This window comes from Mercurialis annua, linkage group LG5 (assembly GCF_937616625.2).
Source record: "Mercurialis annua linkage group LG5, ddMerAnnu1.2, whole genome shotgun sequence".
Taxonomy (NCBI): Eukaryota; Viridiplantae; Streptophyta; class Magnoliopsida; order Malpighiales; family Euphorbiaceae; genus Mercurialis; species Mercurialis annua.
The window spans coordinates 536,278-555,851 of NC_065574.1; the positions used below are offsets into that span (position 1 = coordinate 536,278).

At 27.4% G+C, this 19,574-nt stretch overlaps 1 protein-coding gene across 1 annotated transcript; it reads right to left on the reverse strand.

Moving 5' to 3' along the window:
* Nucleotides 1–11,614: 11,614 nt before the first annotated feature.
* LOC126683004 (ethylene-responsive transcription factor LEP) lies at nucleotides 11,615–12,601 on the reverse strand. Its single transcript, XM_050378813.1, has one exon. It carries the CDS (start codon nucleotides 12,559–12,561, stop codon nucleotides 11,791–11,793), a length of 771 nt encoding a protein of 256 aa, XP_050234770.1. The 5' UTR covers nucleotides 12,562–12,601; the 3' UTR covers nucleotides 11,615–11,790.
* Between the last annotated feature and the right edge of the window lie 6,973 nt (nucleotides 12,602–19,574).

Here is a 19,574-nt window from a genome sequence, read left to right on the forward strand (position 1 = left end):
TGTTCAATGTACAGTGTTTTTGGGTTCTCTTTTATAAGATAGTATATAGATATATATATTACGTATTAGCCCCTCCCCAACGCGACTGAGACGCGTGTTGATCATTGTTGTCTCACGTGCGCTTCTTCAGTGCATGTATCTATCTCCCGAGAAATTCTTATGTAGACTCGGTCTACCACGTTATCCGTAGACTAACCTATCATATTATGACACGTTATTAAAATGATGGCAATCTTATAAATTCATTTTTTACTTATTTACACCTTTGAATAGTAATATTACAAGATTGCCATCATTTTAATGACGTGTCATAATGTGATAGGTTTGGTCTACGGATGACGTGGTAGACCGAGTCTACCTAAGAATTTCTCCTATCTCCCACGGAAATCACCCGATTTACTACCACTGCTGTGAAAATTAGCAGCCATTAATAAATATATTAAATTTTAACAAAAAGTCTTAAAAATAAGATCGTAATCGTTTGTTTCGACCGTCCTTAATAATTTACTTTTATTGTTATCGGAAGCCATTTTTTTATGAGTAATGCTGCATAACTCTTTTTTTTAACCTAATTTTTTTCGATCTATCTGACGTGGTAACAAATTAGTGGATTCATTAAAAATTGGTTTTTTGAGATATACACTTTTGGAGGGTAATTAGATGAAATAAATCCTGCCACTTAAGGAGGAATAATAAAAATGGTACAAAATGGTGTGTTAAATAGCATTTTCTTTTTTTATATTATTTCAATTTTATCATATAATAATAAATAGTCAATTCATTTTTTTATCATAAATTAATTTTTTGACGAAATAAATATTAAATCCAATTTATCACGAATACTCGAAGATATATGAAAGACATTTTTACAATAAAGATGAAATCGTGTAAGAAATATGATAGTTTTATTTTTAAAAAATTACACTTTATTATTTGTTAGTATTTATTTTTCGAAATATTTGTTTTATTTTTTATTTATTAAAGGTTTGTTGTCCATTTATTAAGAAAGGAATCTTAAGTGCTAAAGATATCATTGACGTAGTTATTAAAATCAGATATCAATGTGCGAATGCTATATATTTGATTAAGATTTGTACTTTATTAGAAGGTCTAATATCTTAAAAAAACCCGACCTTTTAGCCCCTTTTCAATCATACCCTGACGTTGAAAATTTGTCAATTTTACCCTATTTTGTATTTTTGTGTTTCAATTGTACCCTGAAAAATTAAATTAACGTCTTTTTCGTTTGGAAATTTGTTTAAAACATTCTCCATGTCTAGCATATATTAATTGTACGTTTTTAAAATTTATTTAAATTTAGTTAAATTAATTAAGAATTTAAGTTAGTGTTAATATGATTATGGGTTTTAGTTAGTTTTTAAAAATAAAGGACTTATTTGTACTTTTTTGAATAAAAAAGAATTTAATTTCATGTTTAAACTTAGTTAATTGAATGATTTCATCATTTAAGTTAAAAAATTAACAAAAATTAAAAAAATTGGGGTACAATTGAAAACAGAAAATTCAAAAGTGGGTAAAATTGACAAATTTTCAACGTCGGGGTGGAATTGAAAAAAAAAATTAAAGGTGAGGGTTTTTTGAGTGATTAGGCCTTATTAGAAAAATAGTTTGATAATATACACAACTTTCTGTCTTTTATTTTAAAATCCTAAAATGACAAGTAATTAGATATATATATATATATATATATATATATATATATATATATATATATATATATATATATATATATATGACTAAATGAACAAGTGAAAAAATGGAGTATATTTTTTGTAAATGTTTGTTTCTCGGATTAAATTTAAAAGAAATTCTAAACTTATAATAAACATAACTTTTAATTAATAAATTTAATGAAAAAATAATATTAGTATTAAAGATAAACAAAAAAAGATTAAAGTGGCAAATAATGAAGGTATATCCTCATTCCTAGTGGCTTGAAGAATTAAATGGGAGAAAGTGAGGTTAGAATGTTGCAATTTGGAGTGGAATTTAGGAATTAGTATGATTTTCTTGTCTTCCACCAAGCTCTTGACAAGACCTTAAGGCTTAGACTACCACATGCGCTTCAAATACTATGAGCATGTGCTAAGTAAGATGCATCATATCTTCCATTCAATATATTCTTAAATCTTTATCCATTATATATAATATTTTAAGCGTTTATCACAATTGAAATAAAATCTTCAAATGATGAGTTTTCAATTAATACTTCCAATTCATAAACCTTTGCCACTTTAATAAAATTAAAATTACAAAAAGTGATCTATTTTTAATTTCTAAAAATTATGGAACTGTTTTTAGTTATTAAACTCAATTATTATTTAAAATTTTGGATATTATTTACATATTTACTAATGGTTGAGGGTTAAAGAAAACCTTATGCCTTCTTGTTAAACAATTTGAAGATTTTTTCTAACTTTCTGCTTTTAAATCCCCACATAATTAGAATGAAACTTTATTTCAATTATTCAATCATTTTGAAATGGCTTATCCCCTTAAAATCCCCCCACCTTTTACCCCCAATTTGTTTGCACTCTCACGTTGTAAAACCACCAAATATACCCAAATTACGACCTTTCACTTTCAATTGCACCCTCAAGCATTAAATTGACCTCTTTTCACTTGACAAAAGTTGAAATCAATACTTTAAATTTTAGCATATGTTTTAAAATAGGACTTAATATTTTATTTAAAACAAAAATAAAACCTAATTTTTCAAGTGAAAAGAGATCAATTTAATGTTTTAGGGTGCAATTGAAAGTGAAAGTCGTAATTTGGGTATATTTATTGGTTTTACAATGTGAGGGTGCAAACAAATTGGGGGTGAAAGGTGAGGGGTTTTAAAGGGATAAGCCTTTTGAAATAAATAAATAAATAATAATAAAATTATCATGAGATTAATTTACCAACACTCAATTTAAATATAACAATTCAACAATTTTGTTAGAGCCTTTTACTCCAAGTGAGCAAATTTCATTATTATCTATTGGGCAAAAAGTACAAAAAAACTCTCGTAATTTTCACAAAAGAACAAATCAGTCCTTTTATTTTTTAGGATATAATTAAGCCCTTTTTATTTTCAAATAAAACAAATAACCCCTTTCATCCAACATCATTAGAAACACTCGTTAATAGCTAACATGTCTCTCATAATCATATAGAAAAAAACTTCAAAAATAATTTTAATATTTAAAATATTTACCAAAAATTCGAGGGGGTAAGTGTCCCAAAAGTAAACTAAAAGGATTTATTTATTCGATTTTAAAATAATAAGGGTTTAATTGTTCAATTTTAAAAATACGGGAGTTTAATTGTGCCCAGATAAAATAAAAAAGCTGAACATTTTTTTTTACATGTCCACAATTTCATTATTATCTTCAAGAAACTTGTGATTTATGAAAAGACAAATATGTCAATAGTTTGTTGCATTCCTGTCATATTAATCTCTTGATTACGGATTAGATCTATATATTCAATTCCAATAACTGTCAATTTACAGTTACACAACTCTATTTTTGCTTCTCTATATCTCTATGTAAAATAATATATTTCCCACGCTTTCGACGCGGGAAGCTGATGGCGGCTTCAAAGAGAGGCGCGTTTTCCTCAGATGCATTGAATGCGAGTGAACTTGACTTCACCTGCATCCGCTTATATGTAATGACAAATCAGCTTATTGTATGACCAATTAGCCATTAGTTGTTTACTAGTAGTAGTAGTTGTACTAACCTTCTCTTTTTAAGTACGGTATTCCTTTACAAATTAAAATTAAAAGGACATAATTTTAATGTCGTTTGATTTTTTTATTATATATAATTTAAAAGTCGAACAATTTATTTAACTAGTTTTCTACACCAATTTAATTGAATTGATAAATAGAACACCTTCTTTTTTAAATAAAATAGTTAAAAAAGAATAAACATTTAAAAAATTATTTAAAATTTAAAATATATATACTTTGTTGGTTTATTTTAATTTATTCTAGTTATTTGGTTTTTAAAATTGAATCAAAAATTTAAAATAACAAATTAAATTAAATAGTTAAATTATTATTTTATAGAATTAAAGTTTTTTTTGTTCTTTATGTTAATTCTGCAATAATATTTATAGAATTAAAGTTTTTTTTGTTCTTTATGTTAATTCTGCAATAATAATAAGGCTAAACCCATCTAAAAGCCCTTGTACTATATCATTTTTGTTCAAAAAGTCCTTGTACTATTTTTTTGTTCTTCAGGTCCCTGTACTTGACAAAATTCCGATTTTTAGGTCCTTTTGAGGGACTGGAGGAACAAAAATATTGTAAGTAGAGGGACTGGAAAAAACTAAAAAAGGACCTGAAAATCTAAAATTATGTAAGTAGAGGGACCTGAAGAATAAAAAAATAGTACAGGGGCTTTTTGAACAAAAATGATATAGTACAAGGGCCTCTAGATGGGTTTAGCCTAATAATAACTTGAGCATATGTATGCATCAGACTAATACAAAAGTCAAACCTTGATTTGACACTATAACATTGTAACGACCTTTGAGAATTTTAAACTGTGTTTTTTGTACGGCTTCTTATGCTATGATCAGCTCTTACTTTTATTTTATTTATCATTTTGTTTAATTATTTATCTTTAAAAATTCTATAATAGCACCGTTGAATCTATTGAAGTTTTTTGTTTGGACAATAAAATTATAGATTTAGAAAAATACAACAATATCGATGTACTTTATATGTACATTTTAGTTTTAGTGGTATGAATCAAAGACAATGTAAAAACCATATTGAAAATGAGATATATCATTAATGACAATTCAGAAGTTGTTCTTTGGACAATTGAAAATATGTCTAATTCTACAAAAAAAGTTAAATCTTTTCAATTTTTTAAAAAATTATTAATCTATTCAAATTTAATCAATTCGTTGAAATTCTATTTAATTTTCCAAAATCGTTACAATATATACTGAAATTGATTTATATAAATCATATGATATCCCAATAGACTACTCTTTCTTTCCAATTGTTGAATATTAAATGTGATGGAAATCCCACATTGGAAAGATATGAGTAGAATGTGGAATATATAAGTGGGATGGACTACTTAACCCATTATCTTAAGGTTTTGGGTTTAATATGGTGTACGGTCCACGGTTATATAGTTCACATTATGGGTCTCATGAATGTATTCTCTCATACATTGCGCTCAATTTGGACCAACAATTGGTATCAGAGCCCGGTTCGGCTGGGTGGAACTTGGTGACTCCGGGTATGCTATCCCGAAAGGGTTGGAGTCTACTTCCGAGGTAAGTTGAACGATCCAATGTGAAAAGGTATCATACTTAAGGGGGAATTTGTTGAATATTAAGTGTGATGGAAATCCCACATTGGAAATATATGAATAGAATGTGGAATATATAAATGGGATGGACTACTTAACCCATTACCTTAGGGTTTTGGGTTTAATGTGGTGTCCGGTCCACGGTTATATAGTTCACATTCTGGACCTCGTGAATGTATTCTCTTATACATTACGCTCAATTTGGACCAACACCAATTATTTTTAAAATGATACGTCACATAAACACAATTGAATTAATTTTAAAAAAAATAATAGATTTTCAGGAATTTATTAAACTGAGACAAATTTACAACTTCTAAAAAATTTGGTAGATTTTAAAAAAAATTGAAAAAGTTTGATTCTTTTACACCATTAGACCTAAAAAATAATCAATGACCGACGATTAGATAAATGACCATTATCACTCCGTTCATACTCAACTTTCGTTCTTATAATCGGATATAATTCAATGAATTTATAATTGAAAAAATATCAAATTTAGCCATTAAAAGAACAAGAATGAAAATGAATCAAATAATTAATGACAATTTACTCTACGCAATAACTTAAAACCAAAACCATAAGAAACAGGCCTCATATCCCAAAATAAACCAATTTCATCCCCAGGATTAACAACCCTAAAACGAACAACATCCATCAACCCAACAATATAACTCTCATTACTTCCAATTTTCACATACGAACTTTGGAAACTTTTGGGCACCGTTTCATCTGTATAATCAATCAAAACGACAAGACACTTATTCCCTTGAACAACATGATTAGCCGATTCAACATTCCAAAACCTGAAAACATGTTCAAACATTTCTTCATGCGACAAAACAAATTCCCCATTCGTAACTTCGTTTCTCGAAATTGTTCTTCGTATTTGCCACGGATTGTTCGGATCAGTGATTCGCGTCGGAGTAGGAGTAGTGACTAACAAGTTATTTATTTCGATTATTGTTCGAGTCACCTTGTGTGGTTCATTCCGAGCTTCCATTGCTTCTTCTTCTGCCTTGCTTGGCAAGAAATTGTAGTAGAACCTTTTTCTTGACATCATTCTTATTCTAATTTCTTTTGAAATTTGAGGTAAATATTTCTGTTTAATATATACTATTAAAATTTTTGATTATCAGGAAATAAAAGATACTATGTTAATTTGTTACTTCTTTTTCCATATATGATTATAATCGAGTGCAAGCTGGAAAGTTTCCTTGTGTAGTTTCAATTATTCTTGGATCTGTAAAAGTGTTATATTTTATGTTTATTGTTGGACATTAATGATATTTTAAAATTTGAATTTATGTTTTTTGATTTCTTTCTAGGATAGTAGAAATTTAGATGGTAAAAAATACGGAAAAGATATGTATGTTATTTTATTCATTTTATATGTTAAATATATTCTGTATACTTTCTTTTCTTAAACTTCTCTCAGAAAAATACTTTTAAACTTAAACATTTACGGCCTTTATTTATTTCGATCATTTTTTTTAAAAAAAAATTGATTAAATTTAAAAACAAAATATTTATTGCAATTATGTCCATTTTTCAATATCTTACCAAAATTGCAATGTCGATAGATAAGATTGCAATGGGAAATAATAATTAGTGTTTGAGCCATGTATAAATCAAGATTTTCATGAAGCTACATGCAAGATTTGAATGTTATTTTTCGATACTAATTATGAGATATATATCATATTTATGTGTGATTATCGATGGCCATGCATGAAATAGAAATAAAATGATTGCTCTTTCTGTCTTATAAATCTCTTCTAAAAATATGGAAAGTGTATAAACTATGTTATTTTACATTACATTTGCTGGATATTCAATATAATATTTGTATATCAATGTTAAAATTAAATAAAAGCAAATAATTAATTTCTTTCATTATGACATGAATTTTTTTTAATTATACAAGAAAAACAAAATGTAGCAATAATTCTGATATCTCCCTCCCACTCTCCAAAATTTCAACATTGCCTAATTGTATCTTTAACTTCTTCTTTTCTTCTAAAATTGTCTCATTTTCCCTTTTCAAACAATTTTTTTAGAAATAATTACTATAAACTACTGATTTTAAGTATAACTACTCATTCATATCACACTTTTTAAAATAATTTTTTTCCGAGTTATTTAATTGTCTCTCTCCTCAGTTAAATGTTGATGTCATTATTAAACGACTAAACTAATAAAAATAAAATAAATACTATCCATTCAATTCATTTTAGCTTAATTAGTAGTATTAAATTTTAAAATGGTCATACTATGTAACAATAATAATTTTTTACTAATATAACAAAATAAGTTCTGATTTATTGGATTTTGATTATTTTTCAAATGAACTAAGTCTAACATAACCGAACAGATCTACATAATAAGGTCCAATTTTAGAGAGAGGCCACATAGATACTATATGATGTTACTGGGCTTGTAATATCATGGATTTGGTTCAACTTCCCTCCAATGAGTTTAAATTTAGGAAACCCAAAAAAAAAGGGGTTTTTTACACAAATCCCCTAAAAATGCTATGGTGTTTCACTTTTCCCTCACCATTTTGATTTTGGCAAAAATCTCTCAAAAAAAAATAAAAAGTTTACAAAAATCCCTCATAACCCAAAATAAAAAAAAATGAGACAATATTGTCCTTGGTATTTGTCAACATTTCATTGGTTTACGTTTCAGTCAATCAAATGATGACACGTGTCAAATCTAGATTTGGTTAGACAATCTAACCAACCGCCACCGACCACCGGCCAAATTCCGGTCCGACCGGCCGGACCACCGCGGTCAACGCCGGTCAACGGCCGGACCACCGCGGTCAACGCCGGTCAACGGCCGGACCACCGCGGTCAACGACGGTCAACGGCCGGACCACCGCGGTCAACAGCGGTCAACCCGCGGTCAACGGCGGTCAACCCGCGGTGAGATTTTAAAAGAATTAAATAAAATATAAATTTGCTATTAGTAGGAATAGAACCCATGACCTCTCACACTTTGTCCATGTGTCTAACCATCAAGGCAAGACATGTTTGTTGTCTTTAATTACTCTTTAATATATATACATATACTATTTAATAATGTATAAGGAAGCATTTAAACTAAATATAAACATATTAAAATGGTTGATTATAAATTATATATTATTATAAAATACTAATAAAATATTATGCTTGTTAAAATTTAAATTAATTTATTCTAATTAAATTAATACTAGTGTAAATTAAATATTAACTTAAAATAAATTAAGTTAAAATAAATTTATAAATTAATGTATTAGAAACACAATTAACTTAATGTCAACTCGATATAAACTCAAAATAAATTATATAAGTTAATTTAGTTGATATAAAGTTAGTTTTTAAAATTATAATAAATTACTAAAAAAATTGCTTTAAATTGACATGTAACCTTCATCAAGTTTACATTGAGTTGACATTAGGTTTATATCGAGTTGACATTAGGTTTACGTTGAGTTGATATTAAGTTACATTTCAAAATTAAAATAATTTACTATTTCGGATTGGCATTAAATTTATACTGAGTTGACATTAGGTTTGCATGCATTGACATGAGATTTACACTGAGTTGACATTAGGATTACATTGAATTGGCATTAGGTTTACATTGAGTTGACATTGAGCTGTCATTAAATTGATATTAAGTCGACGTTGAGTTGATATTAAGTTAATGTTTAAAATTATAATAATTTACTAAAACATTTACTTTGAATTGACATGTAGTTTACATCAATTTTACATTGAGTTTATATTAGATTTACATTCACTTGACATTGAGTCGACGTTGAGTTGATATTAAATTTAATTTATATTAAGTTTAAATTGAGTTGATATTAGGTTTATATTGAGTTGACATTGAGTCATCATTGAGTCGACATTAGCTTTACATTGAGTTGACATTGAGTCGACATTAGTTTGACATTGAGTCGACGTTCAGTTCTTAAGTTTGCATTCAGTTGATATTAATTTACATTTCAAAATTAAAATAATTTACTAAAAAATTACTTTGGATTGAAATTAGGTTTACATTGAGTTGACATTGAGTCGGCATTAGATTTACATTGAGTTGACATAGAGTCGCCATTAGGCTTACATTGAGTTGACGTTGAGTTATTAAGTTTACATTGAGTTGATATTAATTTACATTTGAAAATTAAAATAATTTACTAAAACATTACTTCGAAATGACATTAGGTTTACATTGAGTTGATATTGAGTTGACATTGAGTCGATATTAGGTTTACATTGAGTTGACATTGAGTTATTAAGTTTACATTGAGTTGATATTAATTTACATTTTAAAATTAAAATAATTTACTAAAAAATTATACATTAGGTTTACATTGAGTTGATATTAGGATTACATTGAGTTGACATTGAGTCGACATTGAGTTGATATTAAATTTACATTGAGCTGATATTAAGTTAATTTTTAAAAGTATACTTACTAAAATACATTAAATTTACATTGAGTTGACATTAGGTTTACATTGAGTTGATATTGGGTCGTCATTGAGTTGACATTAAGTCCATATTGAGTTGACATTAAATTTACACAAATTACTGTAATAAAAACTTAAATAATTTACTTTCAATCTACTATAGTTTATTTTTGAAAGTATAAATTATAGAAAAATAATTTTATATAATAATATAAAATAATTTCATTTTAAATTTATAATTATTTATCAAAACATTTACTTTGAATTAACATTCAGTGAACATTAAATTTATATTGAATTTATATTGAGTTCACATTAAGTTTACTTTGAGTTTATATTGAGTTCACATTGAGTTAATATTAAGTTTATATTCAGTTCACTTATATTAAAATTACTTTCGGTTTATTTTATTTTAATAAAACCTTAAATAATTTACTTTCAAATTACTATTAGTTTATTTGTTATATTATAAATTACTTTTAATAGTATACATAATGAAGTTGACATTAAGTTATCATTGAATTGACATTAAGTCGTCATTGAGTTTATATTGAGTTCTTATTGAGTTTACGCACACCACGGGGGTCCCACTACCACATATCCGACTACGACCACTAAACCATTATATTTTTCAATTTTAAAAAGTGAAATATTTTTACTAGTTTTACTTATATATTAATAAATTGTATAAAATATAAACATATGTATATTTTATTTTTTTATTGTATAAATATTTAATAAATAAATAAATTTAATTAGACTAATTTAATATTAAACTTATAATAAATTTAATTTAAGTTGATATTTAATTTACATTATAAATTAATTTCATTCTAATAAGTTAATTTAAATTTATAATCAGTTATACATATATATTATAGAGTAAATGTTGACAACAATTAGCCTTTGCCTTAATGGCAAAGCACAACCTCTCTCTTATAAGAGGTCAAGGGTTCAAATCCCCTCAATCCCAAAATGGTGTTTTATTTAATTTTTAATTATCTAACTAAAATTGGTCCAACCATTAAAAATGGTTAGACCACAAACCATTAATGGTGGTGGTCCGGCCGTTGACCGGCGTTGACCGCGGTGGTCCGGCCGTTGACCGGCCAATAATGGTCTGACCGGTGGTGGTTCGGTTTGAATTGGCCCGGTTTATGTAAAATGAGGAGAAATTATTAGGTGTAATGGAAACACAATAGGTAAAATACACCATAGGGATAAAATAGTAATCACAACTATTAAAAGGTAGAGATGAAAAGAATCTTTTAAAATTGAGAGATTTTTGCAAAAAAAAAAAAGTTGGGTGATTTATACAAACTTTTGAGTTTTTGGGTGATTTGGTGTAATTTTCTCTTAAAAAAGGCCTAAAAATATATAAAATTTGTGAAAATACATTTTTCTATAGGAAAATCCACTCAACAACAACAAAATTTCATTCAATACTTAAAATTTCTCGTTTTGTCCATTTTATATTAAATATTTAACGAATAAGTATTTGTAATATATTTTTAAAGTATCATATATGTATTGATGAATATTTTATAGGCAAAAATAAAAACGTAAAAAGTGAAAGATCTTTCACTTTTTAAGTAAAGATGAAATATTTAAATTTAAAACGTACTTCTAAAATTTAAGAATTCTTTTGAATAGTTTTATGGTGAACACTTAAATTTATAACTTTTGAGAACAAATTGCAACTTGTAAATTTTTGGATAGTTTATATAAACACTAATCCTTGTCTTTGACAAAATGGAAGACAAAGTCATATAATAATAACATCTCCATTATTAGATAAACATATTTATAAATCATCCCAACATTTTGTTTAGTGAATAATTATATACTTACAGACAACTCAAATTTAAAACTTTGTTTTCTCACTCTCACCACCACCACCATCACAAACCATCAAAACATAAAACATTAAATATTGATAATTATCCAAAACAAGTTTAATTAATATAGTAATCTTGATTAGAAGAAATGACCCGATGAACCCAAACCAAAACCAAAACCACTTTGATTAACCTCACTGTCTGATACTGGCGGCATCCTACTAAACATAGGACTATGAACATACTCACCCGAGTCAAACCCGAAATCGAACCCATTCGTCATCGTAGATTGGTCGTCAAATCCATATAAACCTTGACTCATTTCGTAACTCGAATTATCGTACTGAGTCATCATGTTCATGCTAGACAAATCAGAAGGAAATGGAGGAAGCTCATCGTTAGTAATAACGGGCCGTTCTCGTTCTCGTTCTTGTTCTTGGCATTGCTGAATAGAACTCGAACAATCCCAAGAAAATCCCTCGGAGAAGTTAAATTCTTGAAGCTGGTTAAACACGGGCTGAGCTGGTTCGGTCTGGAAATGAGACTGATCAGGAACAAGAAACATGGTACGCTGCTGTTCTTGCTGCTGTAATGACATTATCTGTAGCTGCTGATCGTCGGGGGAGATAATGGAAGTAACAGAAGAACCGGCGGGAGTATCGGAGTAAACGAAGTTGGTTCGAGCTCGAGAGCCACGCATGGAGCGAGCAGCTCTGTCGTAAGCTAAAGCAGCTTCCTCGGCTGTATCGAATGTGCCTAACCAATGTCTTTCTTTAGTTGAAGGGTCTCTTATTTCTGCTGCGTATCTTCCCCATGGCCTTCTTCGAACTCCCAGGAATCTTCCGCCATTGTTGTTGCTTGTGTCTTGTTGGCTTTGCCTCTTCTTGCTCTTTGAAGGAGATGGATTCATAGTGACAGAATTTGATTGATTAATTTTTGTGTTTGATATGTTTTCTTGTGCTGTGTGTTTGTGTTTGTGTTCGTGTTAGGTGGTTATTTATAGGATTGGCGCCTTGCTCTAATGTTCAAAATTCCTAATGTGTCCCCTCAATTCTTGAATATTCAAAAAGTTAACACTACTTAAATAATTTTTATTTTTTAGTCCTATGCTAAAAGTGTCTATTGCATCTTCATTTATCTACCTATCATAAACTTAAGTTTGAATTTTTATTTACTGTGTAGTAGTTGTTTGAATGTATCAATATTCTAAGTTTTATTTTAAACCTCTAATTAAATATTGTTAGCATAAATATCAAGTCTATATTTTTGACTTTATATTTGAAATGATTTTTGATTTAATTGAATAAATTAAATTGAGCTTAATTTGTGTTATTAGATACTATTTTATGAAATAAGTGTTCAAAATTCTCATTTAAAAATAAATTGGATTATCAAACACTACTATATATAACAATTTCAAAACTTTAATATACAATTCTTTCGAGAGTTAATTAATTGCTTTATATATATATATATATATATATATAACTTCCTCTAAATTATTAGATTATATAAAACTAAAATTTTCATATTACAATTGGGTGCTCCATACCTCATCCCCAGTGGCAGAACCAGAACTCCAACTCAGGAGGGTCAAATTTTTTACATTCGGCTATTTACAAAAATCAAACGGCTGTAAATACGATACAAATTTATAAATCCGCGGTTGTAAACCGCCCCTCACATATGTAGGGGTCCCTACTTAAAAACCCAAAAATCTATTATTTTTTAAATTTTTTCCGGCAAGGAGCCGACCCTCCCTAGTTCCGCTCCTGCTCACCCCTCTCTGCTAACTGCTGTAGCCTTGGTGCAATTTTTACAATATGGCTAAAAAGGATATGAGCATCTCTTTGTTTCAAGTCCTTTTTCCCAAATCTTTGATCAGTTGTTTTTTTTCTCAGAAGAATAAACTTCTACAGTTATTTGCAATCGTTGATTTTAGATGCGTTTAAAGAAAAATTAAGTCTCTAAATTTATTCAGTTTGGAATGTGGCAATGTTGATAACGGTGTGGTTGATTTGCAAGCATATAAATTTAATTGTTTTTTAAGGTCACCAACCTAGTATTTATAGAGTGATTCATAAAAAAATTGTCCTAAAAAGGTTTGTGATTCTTTAAAGTTTCATCACTGTAATAACTACTAGTATATGTTATCTGACTATCTTGTCTCACCTTTAAATTAGGAAAAAAATCCCTTAATTAGTTAGGGGTTGTTTCAGTTTATTGGCAACTCCTCTTCCGGGGGTGGGTTAAAGTGAATACTAACGGTTTTGCATTGGAAAATTCATGGTCCTGCTGGAGGTGGTGTTATCTTTGATGTTTAGATTTGCCTTATTTCGATTTATATTATGCTTGTATTTTGGGTTGTTTAGCATTTTAGATTAAAGTTGAAAGATCATATATTAGTTTTATTATATGACTTTTCAATTGTAATTTACTCTTCATCAATGAATTCTATTTTTGGTAAAAAAAATAATTGCTTTTCTATTAATATGGGTGATTTTTGCTATTTTAAAGGATAATTTTTCTATGTTTCATACTTATTTGATACGAACAATTACTAAAATTTGAATAAAATTTTTCTACAACCTAGGTTGTTGGAAACTCCTACAACTATTGACATGACATCTTTTGAGAGGCCATCTTTAATGCATTTAATATATTTGCAAAATTTTAATTTGAGTTCCTATATTTTATTGAAAGTTATATTTTAATTATTTAGACTATTTTATTTTTTCATTTTTCCAACTATATTTCTTATTAACATTTTATCATGAATGAAAAATTAAATTAAGAAAACTTAATTTATATATTAATAATAATATAGAATATTATAATTTCGTTTAATAATTTAAAAGTTACTATTATACCCATTACCTAAAATTATTTAACTATAACTTACTATAATTTTATAAAATAAAAACGAATGAAATATATACTTATATAAAATAATGTATTATTTAAAAAAAATTAATAAAAAATATTAGTAGCTTAACTTATAAAAAAAATTATTTGGTTAACTAATTTAATAATTTTTATCAATTTAATTTCAACAATTATTTTATTATCTACAACATTACCGTCTAAAATAACTACTAATATATAGAGAATGATTATAAATTGAAAATAAACGATCATACTGCTTACCAGGTTGCAATTTTAAAAGCTGCAAGTTGTGTGGGTGTGTGTAATGTGAAATATAGGAACTAAAGTTGAAATTTTGCAAATATTAGATGTATTAAAGATAGACATTAAAAAAATGCCATGTCAATGGTTGTAAGAGTTTACTACAACCAAGGTTGTAGGAAAATTTTATTCCTAAAATTTTACCAAATAAATTATACTCCCTCCGTCCCGTTTAAGAAGGGACAAATGAGTTTTGCACAAACATTAATAAAATAAGACAATATTTTATTGGCTTAATTATCAAAAAATGCCAAACCTATACGTTTTGTGTCAATTATAGCCAAACCTTTAAAAATCACCAGATTTAGCCAAACCTTATATGTTCTGTTTCTTTTTTAGCCATTTTTGAATCGAACCGGTTTTTTTGACAACGTGTCGTCCATGTCACCGCCAACTAAGCAATTGGCTGGCATGTCAGCTGAAATATTTAAATAAGGTTTGGCTATAACTGACACAAAATGCATAAGTTTGGTATTTTTTGATGAATAAAACTGATTTTAAAATTAAATAATTAAATGATTAATTATATTATAATAAAATTTATATATATTTAAAAAATAATATTTTTATTTAACGCTAATTAAAATTAATTTATTTTTACTAAAATTAAATAATTATAATATTTTTTTTACATATTTGAGGGATATATAATTAATTTAAATTCTAATAAAAACAAAAAATGTCATATTCATCTTAAAATTTATTTTTTTAAATTCCAGTCGTCGATTCTTTGACACCGCCGTTTGAGACCCAATTGTTCGTCTTCCGACGAACAATCTGAGAGTAATATACACAACAAACATACGACAGTGTTCATAAGTTAACTATACACATATAAATATAAAAATAATGAACAAAAGGTCAACACACCCCCTGAACTTGTGACACGGGGTCATCTAGCCCAATTTATATTTTTTTGAGCAACTAACCCCAAAACTCTTCATTTTTGGGTCAAATAACCCAATAATTTATATTTTTATTTTAAAAAACAGATTTAGGATAATTATATCGCAACAATTAGGGAAGTATTTAATTATTTTTTTGCATCTCTCACTTTCGATTTGTATTTTAAGCGTTTTAAAAATACAATTATGGGTTACTTGACCCGAAAATAAAGAGTTTTGGGGTTAGTTGCTCAAAAAAGTATAAATTTGATTAGATTATCCCGTGACACAAGTTTAGGGGGTGCGTTGACCCTTTGTTCTAAAAATATTTACTGAATAGACTGTTTATTTAAAGGACGAGTTTAATTATTTTTTCATTTTTTTCTTTAAAAAGTGAAGCTCATTGTGGTGTAATCAATATATATCATGATGTTTATAAGCATAAACGCATATGTCATTTTGCTCGGCATAGCCAAAAAATTACCTTAATTTTATACATAACTATTTTATTTATTACCTAAATCCAGTCATAACAAGATCTCAACAACATTAAAAATACTAAATCAAGTTCAAGATCATCATAAACATTAAATCCTTTCACCAAATTTAATTCAATATCAATTTCTAAGTAATACGTTAATTTATTTTTTTAATTACATATTCATTAAAATTTATTATAATATAAATTTATTAGATTTAATTAGGTTTAATAAAAAATTAAAATTAATTTTAATTAGTATTAAATAGAAACTATTAATTATTTTTAAATATATATAAATTTCATAAATGATATAATTAATTTACTAATTATTAAATTTAAAAATTGGCTTGAATTTAAAATTAGGTTTATTCACCCAAAAAATACCAAATCTATATTTTTGTGTCAATTATAGCCAAACCTTATTTAAATATTTTAGCTGTCATGCCAGCCAATTGCATAGTTGGCAGTGACGTGGACGACACGGTGTCAAAAAAACCGGTTCGATTCAAAAATGGCTAAAAAAAGAAACAGAACATGTAAGGTTTGGCTAAATCTGGTGATTTTTAAAGGTTTGGCTATAATTGACACAAAACATATAGGTTTGGCATTTTTTGGTGATTAAGCCTATTTTATTTTGTCATGTCTACCCTTATTAATTAGTATAGTTTCTCCTAATAATAGTATAAATGTATTGTAAATTGAGTCGCATTTAATACATATTGGAATAACTAAAGAGATAAAAGTGGAAGTTCAATATAAATTGGCACAGAAAACACGATATAGCCTTTTTAGATGGGACAAAAAAAAATGGGATATGTCCCTTTTTAAACGGGACGGAGGGAGTATGTATTATTGTCTATCACTTTCTTTTTTTTGAAGTGCTATTATATCACTTATTAGCCATCACATATCAACTATCAATAATAATTATTAGCAACAGTTAGGCTTAGGCCAAACAAATTCTAAGAGTAGTTTCTCACACAAAATAAAATACTACGGCATTTAAAAAGATAAAAGAAATACATATGATAATTTAGTTACAAATAATGGAAAGATTAAGAAAATTAAAAGTCGGTTGACATGATTAAAGATCTCAAAAACTCATCATTAGCATGTTCATTTAGATACCTTGTTAATAATTATTCTGTAATCAAATGCTACTTTTTAATTTTGCATTAAGAAATAGTGTGCAATATGTCCATTTATGGGGTAATTTCATACAGTCCAAAAGCTGGTACATGTGATTGTCTATTTATCAATAAAATCATGCATGAATTGAGAACTAATCATGGGCACTACACTCAATCTAACCAAATATATACTAAGAAAAAAATTCAATCATAAGCTCAAACTTCATACACCAATTAAAATCATTGCAAATCTAAAAGCATGCTGTAAAAGGGTAGATAAAAAAATATTGGGGCACATCATATTAAAATCATTACCTTGAAATAAATATATACATCTTTGTGAAATCATTTACAACTTGTTGATATTATTCATGTCACATTCCAAATGATTTCATCATATAATCAAAAATTTAATTTCACATATTCACTTTATTATTCAAAAACATGACCTATAATATTTGAATTAGAAATTAATGCAACGACCGTTTAATAGTTTTATTTGAAACGATACGATCAATTCCTTTCGACTTACTTATCCATTTGCTAGTCTTATCAAAACAATTTAACCCTTTTATGATAACTCCATTAATGATTATTATCGTTATGAATCATGCAGTCAATAATTAAAGATATTTTCAAAACTTAAATTAGATTGTCTAATCTCCTAAAGTATATTAAACCTCACAATTGAATAATGAAGGGGGCTATCATGAGTATAACATCTCCTTAGATACAATCTCACATGGCCTACACAATCAATTGCATAAGATATATGCCTGATTCATGTATATTCCCCTCCTACTCTTCTCACAATACCTATTATTTAACACATAATTATCATAATGAAATTAAAAGTTCATAAGAAGATGATTTTGATTAATGAGTGGATCATCAAGTAGTAATGCTTAGTTATAAATTTATATTGCTTTAAACTCCATATCTTGTGACATTACATATATGTGCCATTTTATACAACACACTATTATATATTTGAAGAAGATAAAATTTATTAATTGGTGAGTTTTAAACAATCATTGGGAAGCCATGTGCTTTTCCAATTTAAGCCTGATTAATTCAATGATAAGCACCACAACCCTCTTTATTAACATAAAATGTTTTTTAATTGCCTTCATGTTCCAGTTATTTATTTACTAAATAAAATTTGAATCGTATCTTTGTTTTTCAAACGGGACGAAGAAGAATTTATGTGAAGGAATTAAAAGGAGGAAAACCAAGCAATATTGGGTTGCATGTGATGGATACACATAGCTTATTAGGTATCTTTTGCGAAGAATTCAATGACTAGGCATAATGTGTTAAAGGCCAAAACTTGCAAAAATATGGTAAGCTTTTGACTAATTGTCCCACATTATGGTCCATCAGTTTATGGTTTTATTAGTATAACGATTTTTTAATGATAAATATGTTGTCTTATTCCTAATTATCAATGTAAAGTAATTAATTGCATATTACTACAATTCTTTTTCTAAGATATTAAAAGAAAAGAATTATTAAAGATGGTATTTTCTACTATTATTTTGTTTTTTTTGTCTATTTTACTAATTTACAATTTAATGAACATGATAATAATTCATCTAATGATGAAAAATTATACTTTGTAACAAATAAAATAACCATAAAAGATACCTTAATAAATTTTTTTTATATATATATATTGAACTGCATGTTAGGAATACCATTACAAATTTTTATTGATTACTAATCTAAATTAATGGACTACCCATCTATTCGTCTCTAAATAATAGATCATAAATTGTCGAGCAATATACATTTCGTTTGTTAATTTTGTGATTGTTTTTGTTGATTATTTTCTATTAAGTACTAATTAATTTTTGGTTTTTCACACAAATGCATGTTAAAATGAATTTCTCGCATAGTTTCATCTTAATGTGTTTTTTCTTCTATGAATATTATTGATTCTTTCTAACTATGCGAAGCTACGAAATAAAAGGGAAATTTGGTCTTTTAAGATAGTGTAGGTCAAAATAAACCTAAGAAATTAATAAAAGGATTAGTGCAAGTTCTATTGGGATTTGAATTGTTAAGATAAGACACTGTCCTTTAATAGGATTTTCTTCTGAAATTATTCAGTTTTTTGTCCTCTTCGAAAGTTGCTAATTTAGATGTCTATTAATGGACCTTAATTAGTCAATATTCTTATTATATTACATTTGTATAATCTCACTCTTACATTCTTACCAGACATTAACACATGCATAGA

Bases quoted from the DNA above. Each gene is read 5' to 3' on its own strand.
- LOC126683004 (XM_050378813.1), bottom strand. From the start codon at position 12,561: ATGAATCCATCTCCTTCAAAGAGCAAGAAGAGGCAAAGCCAACAAGAC.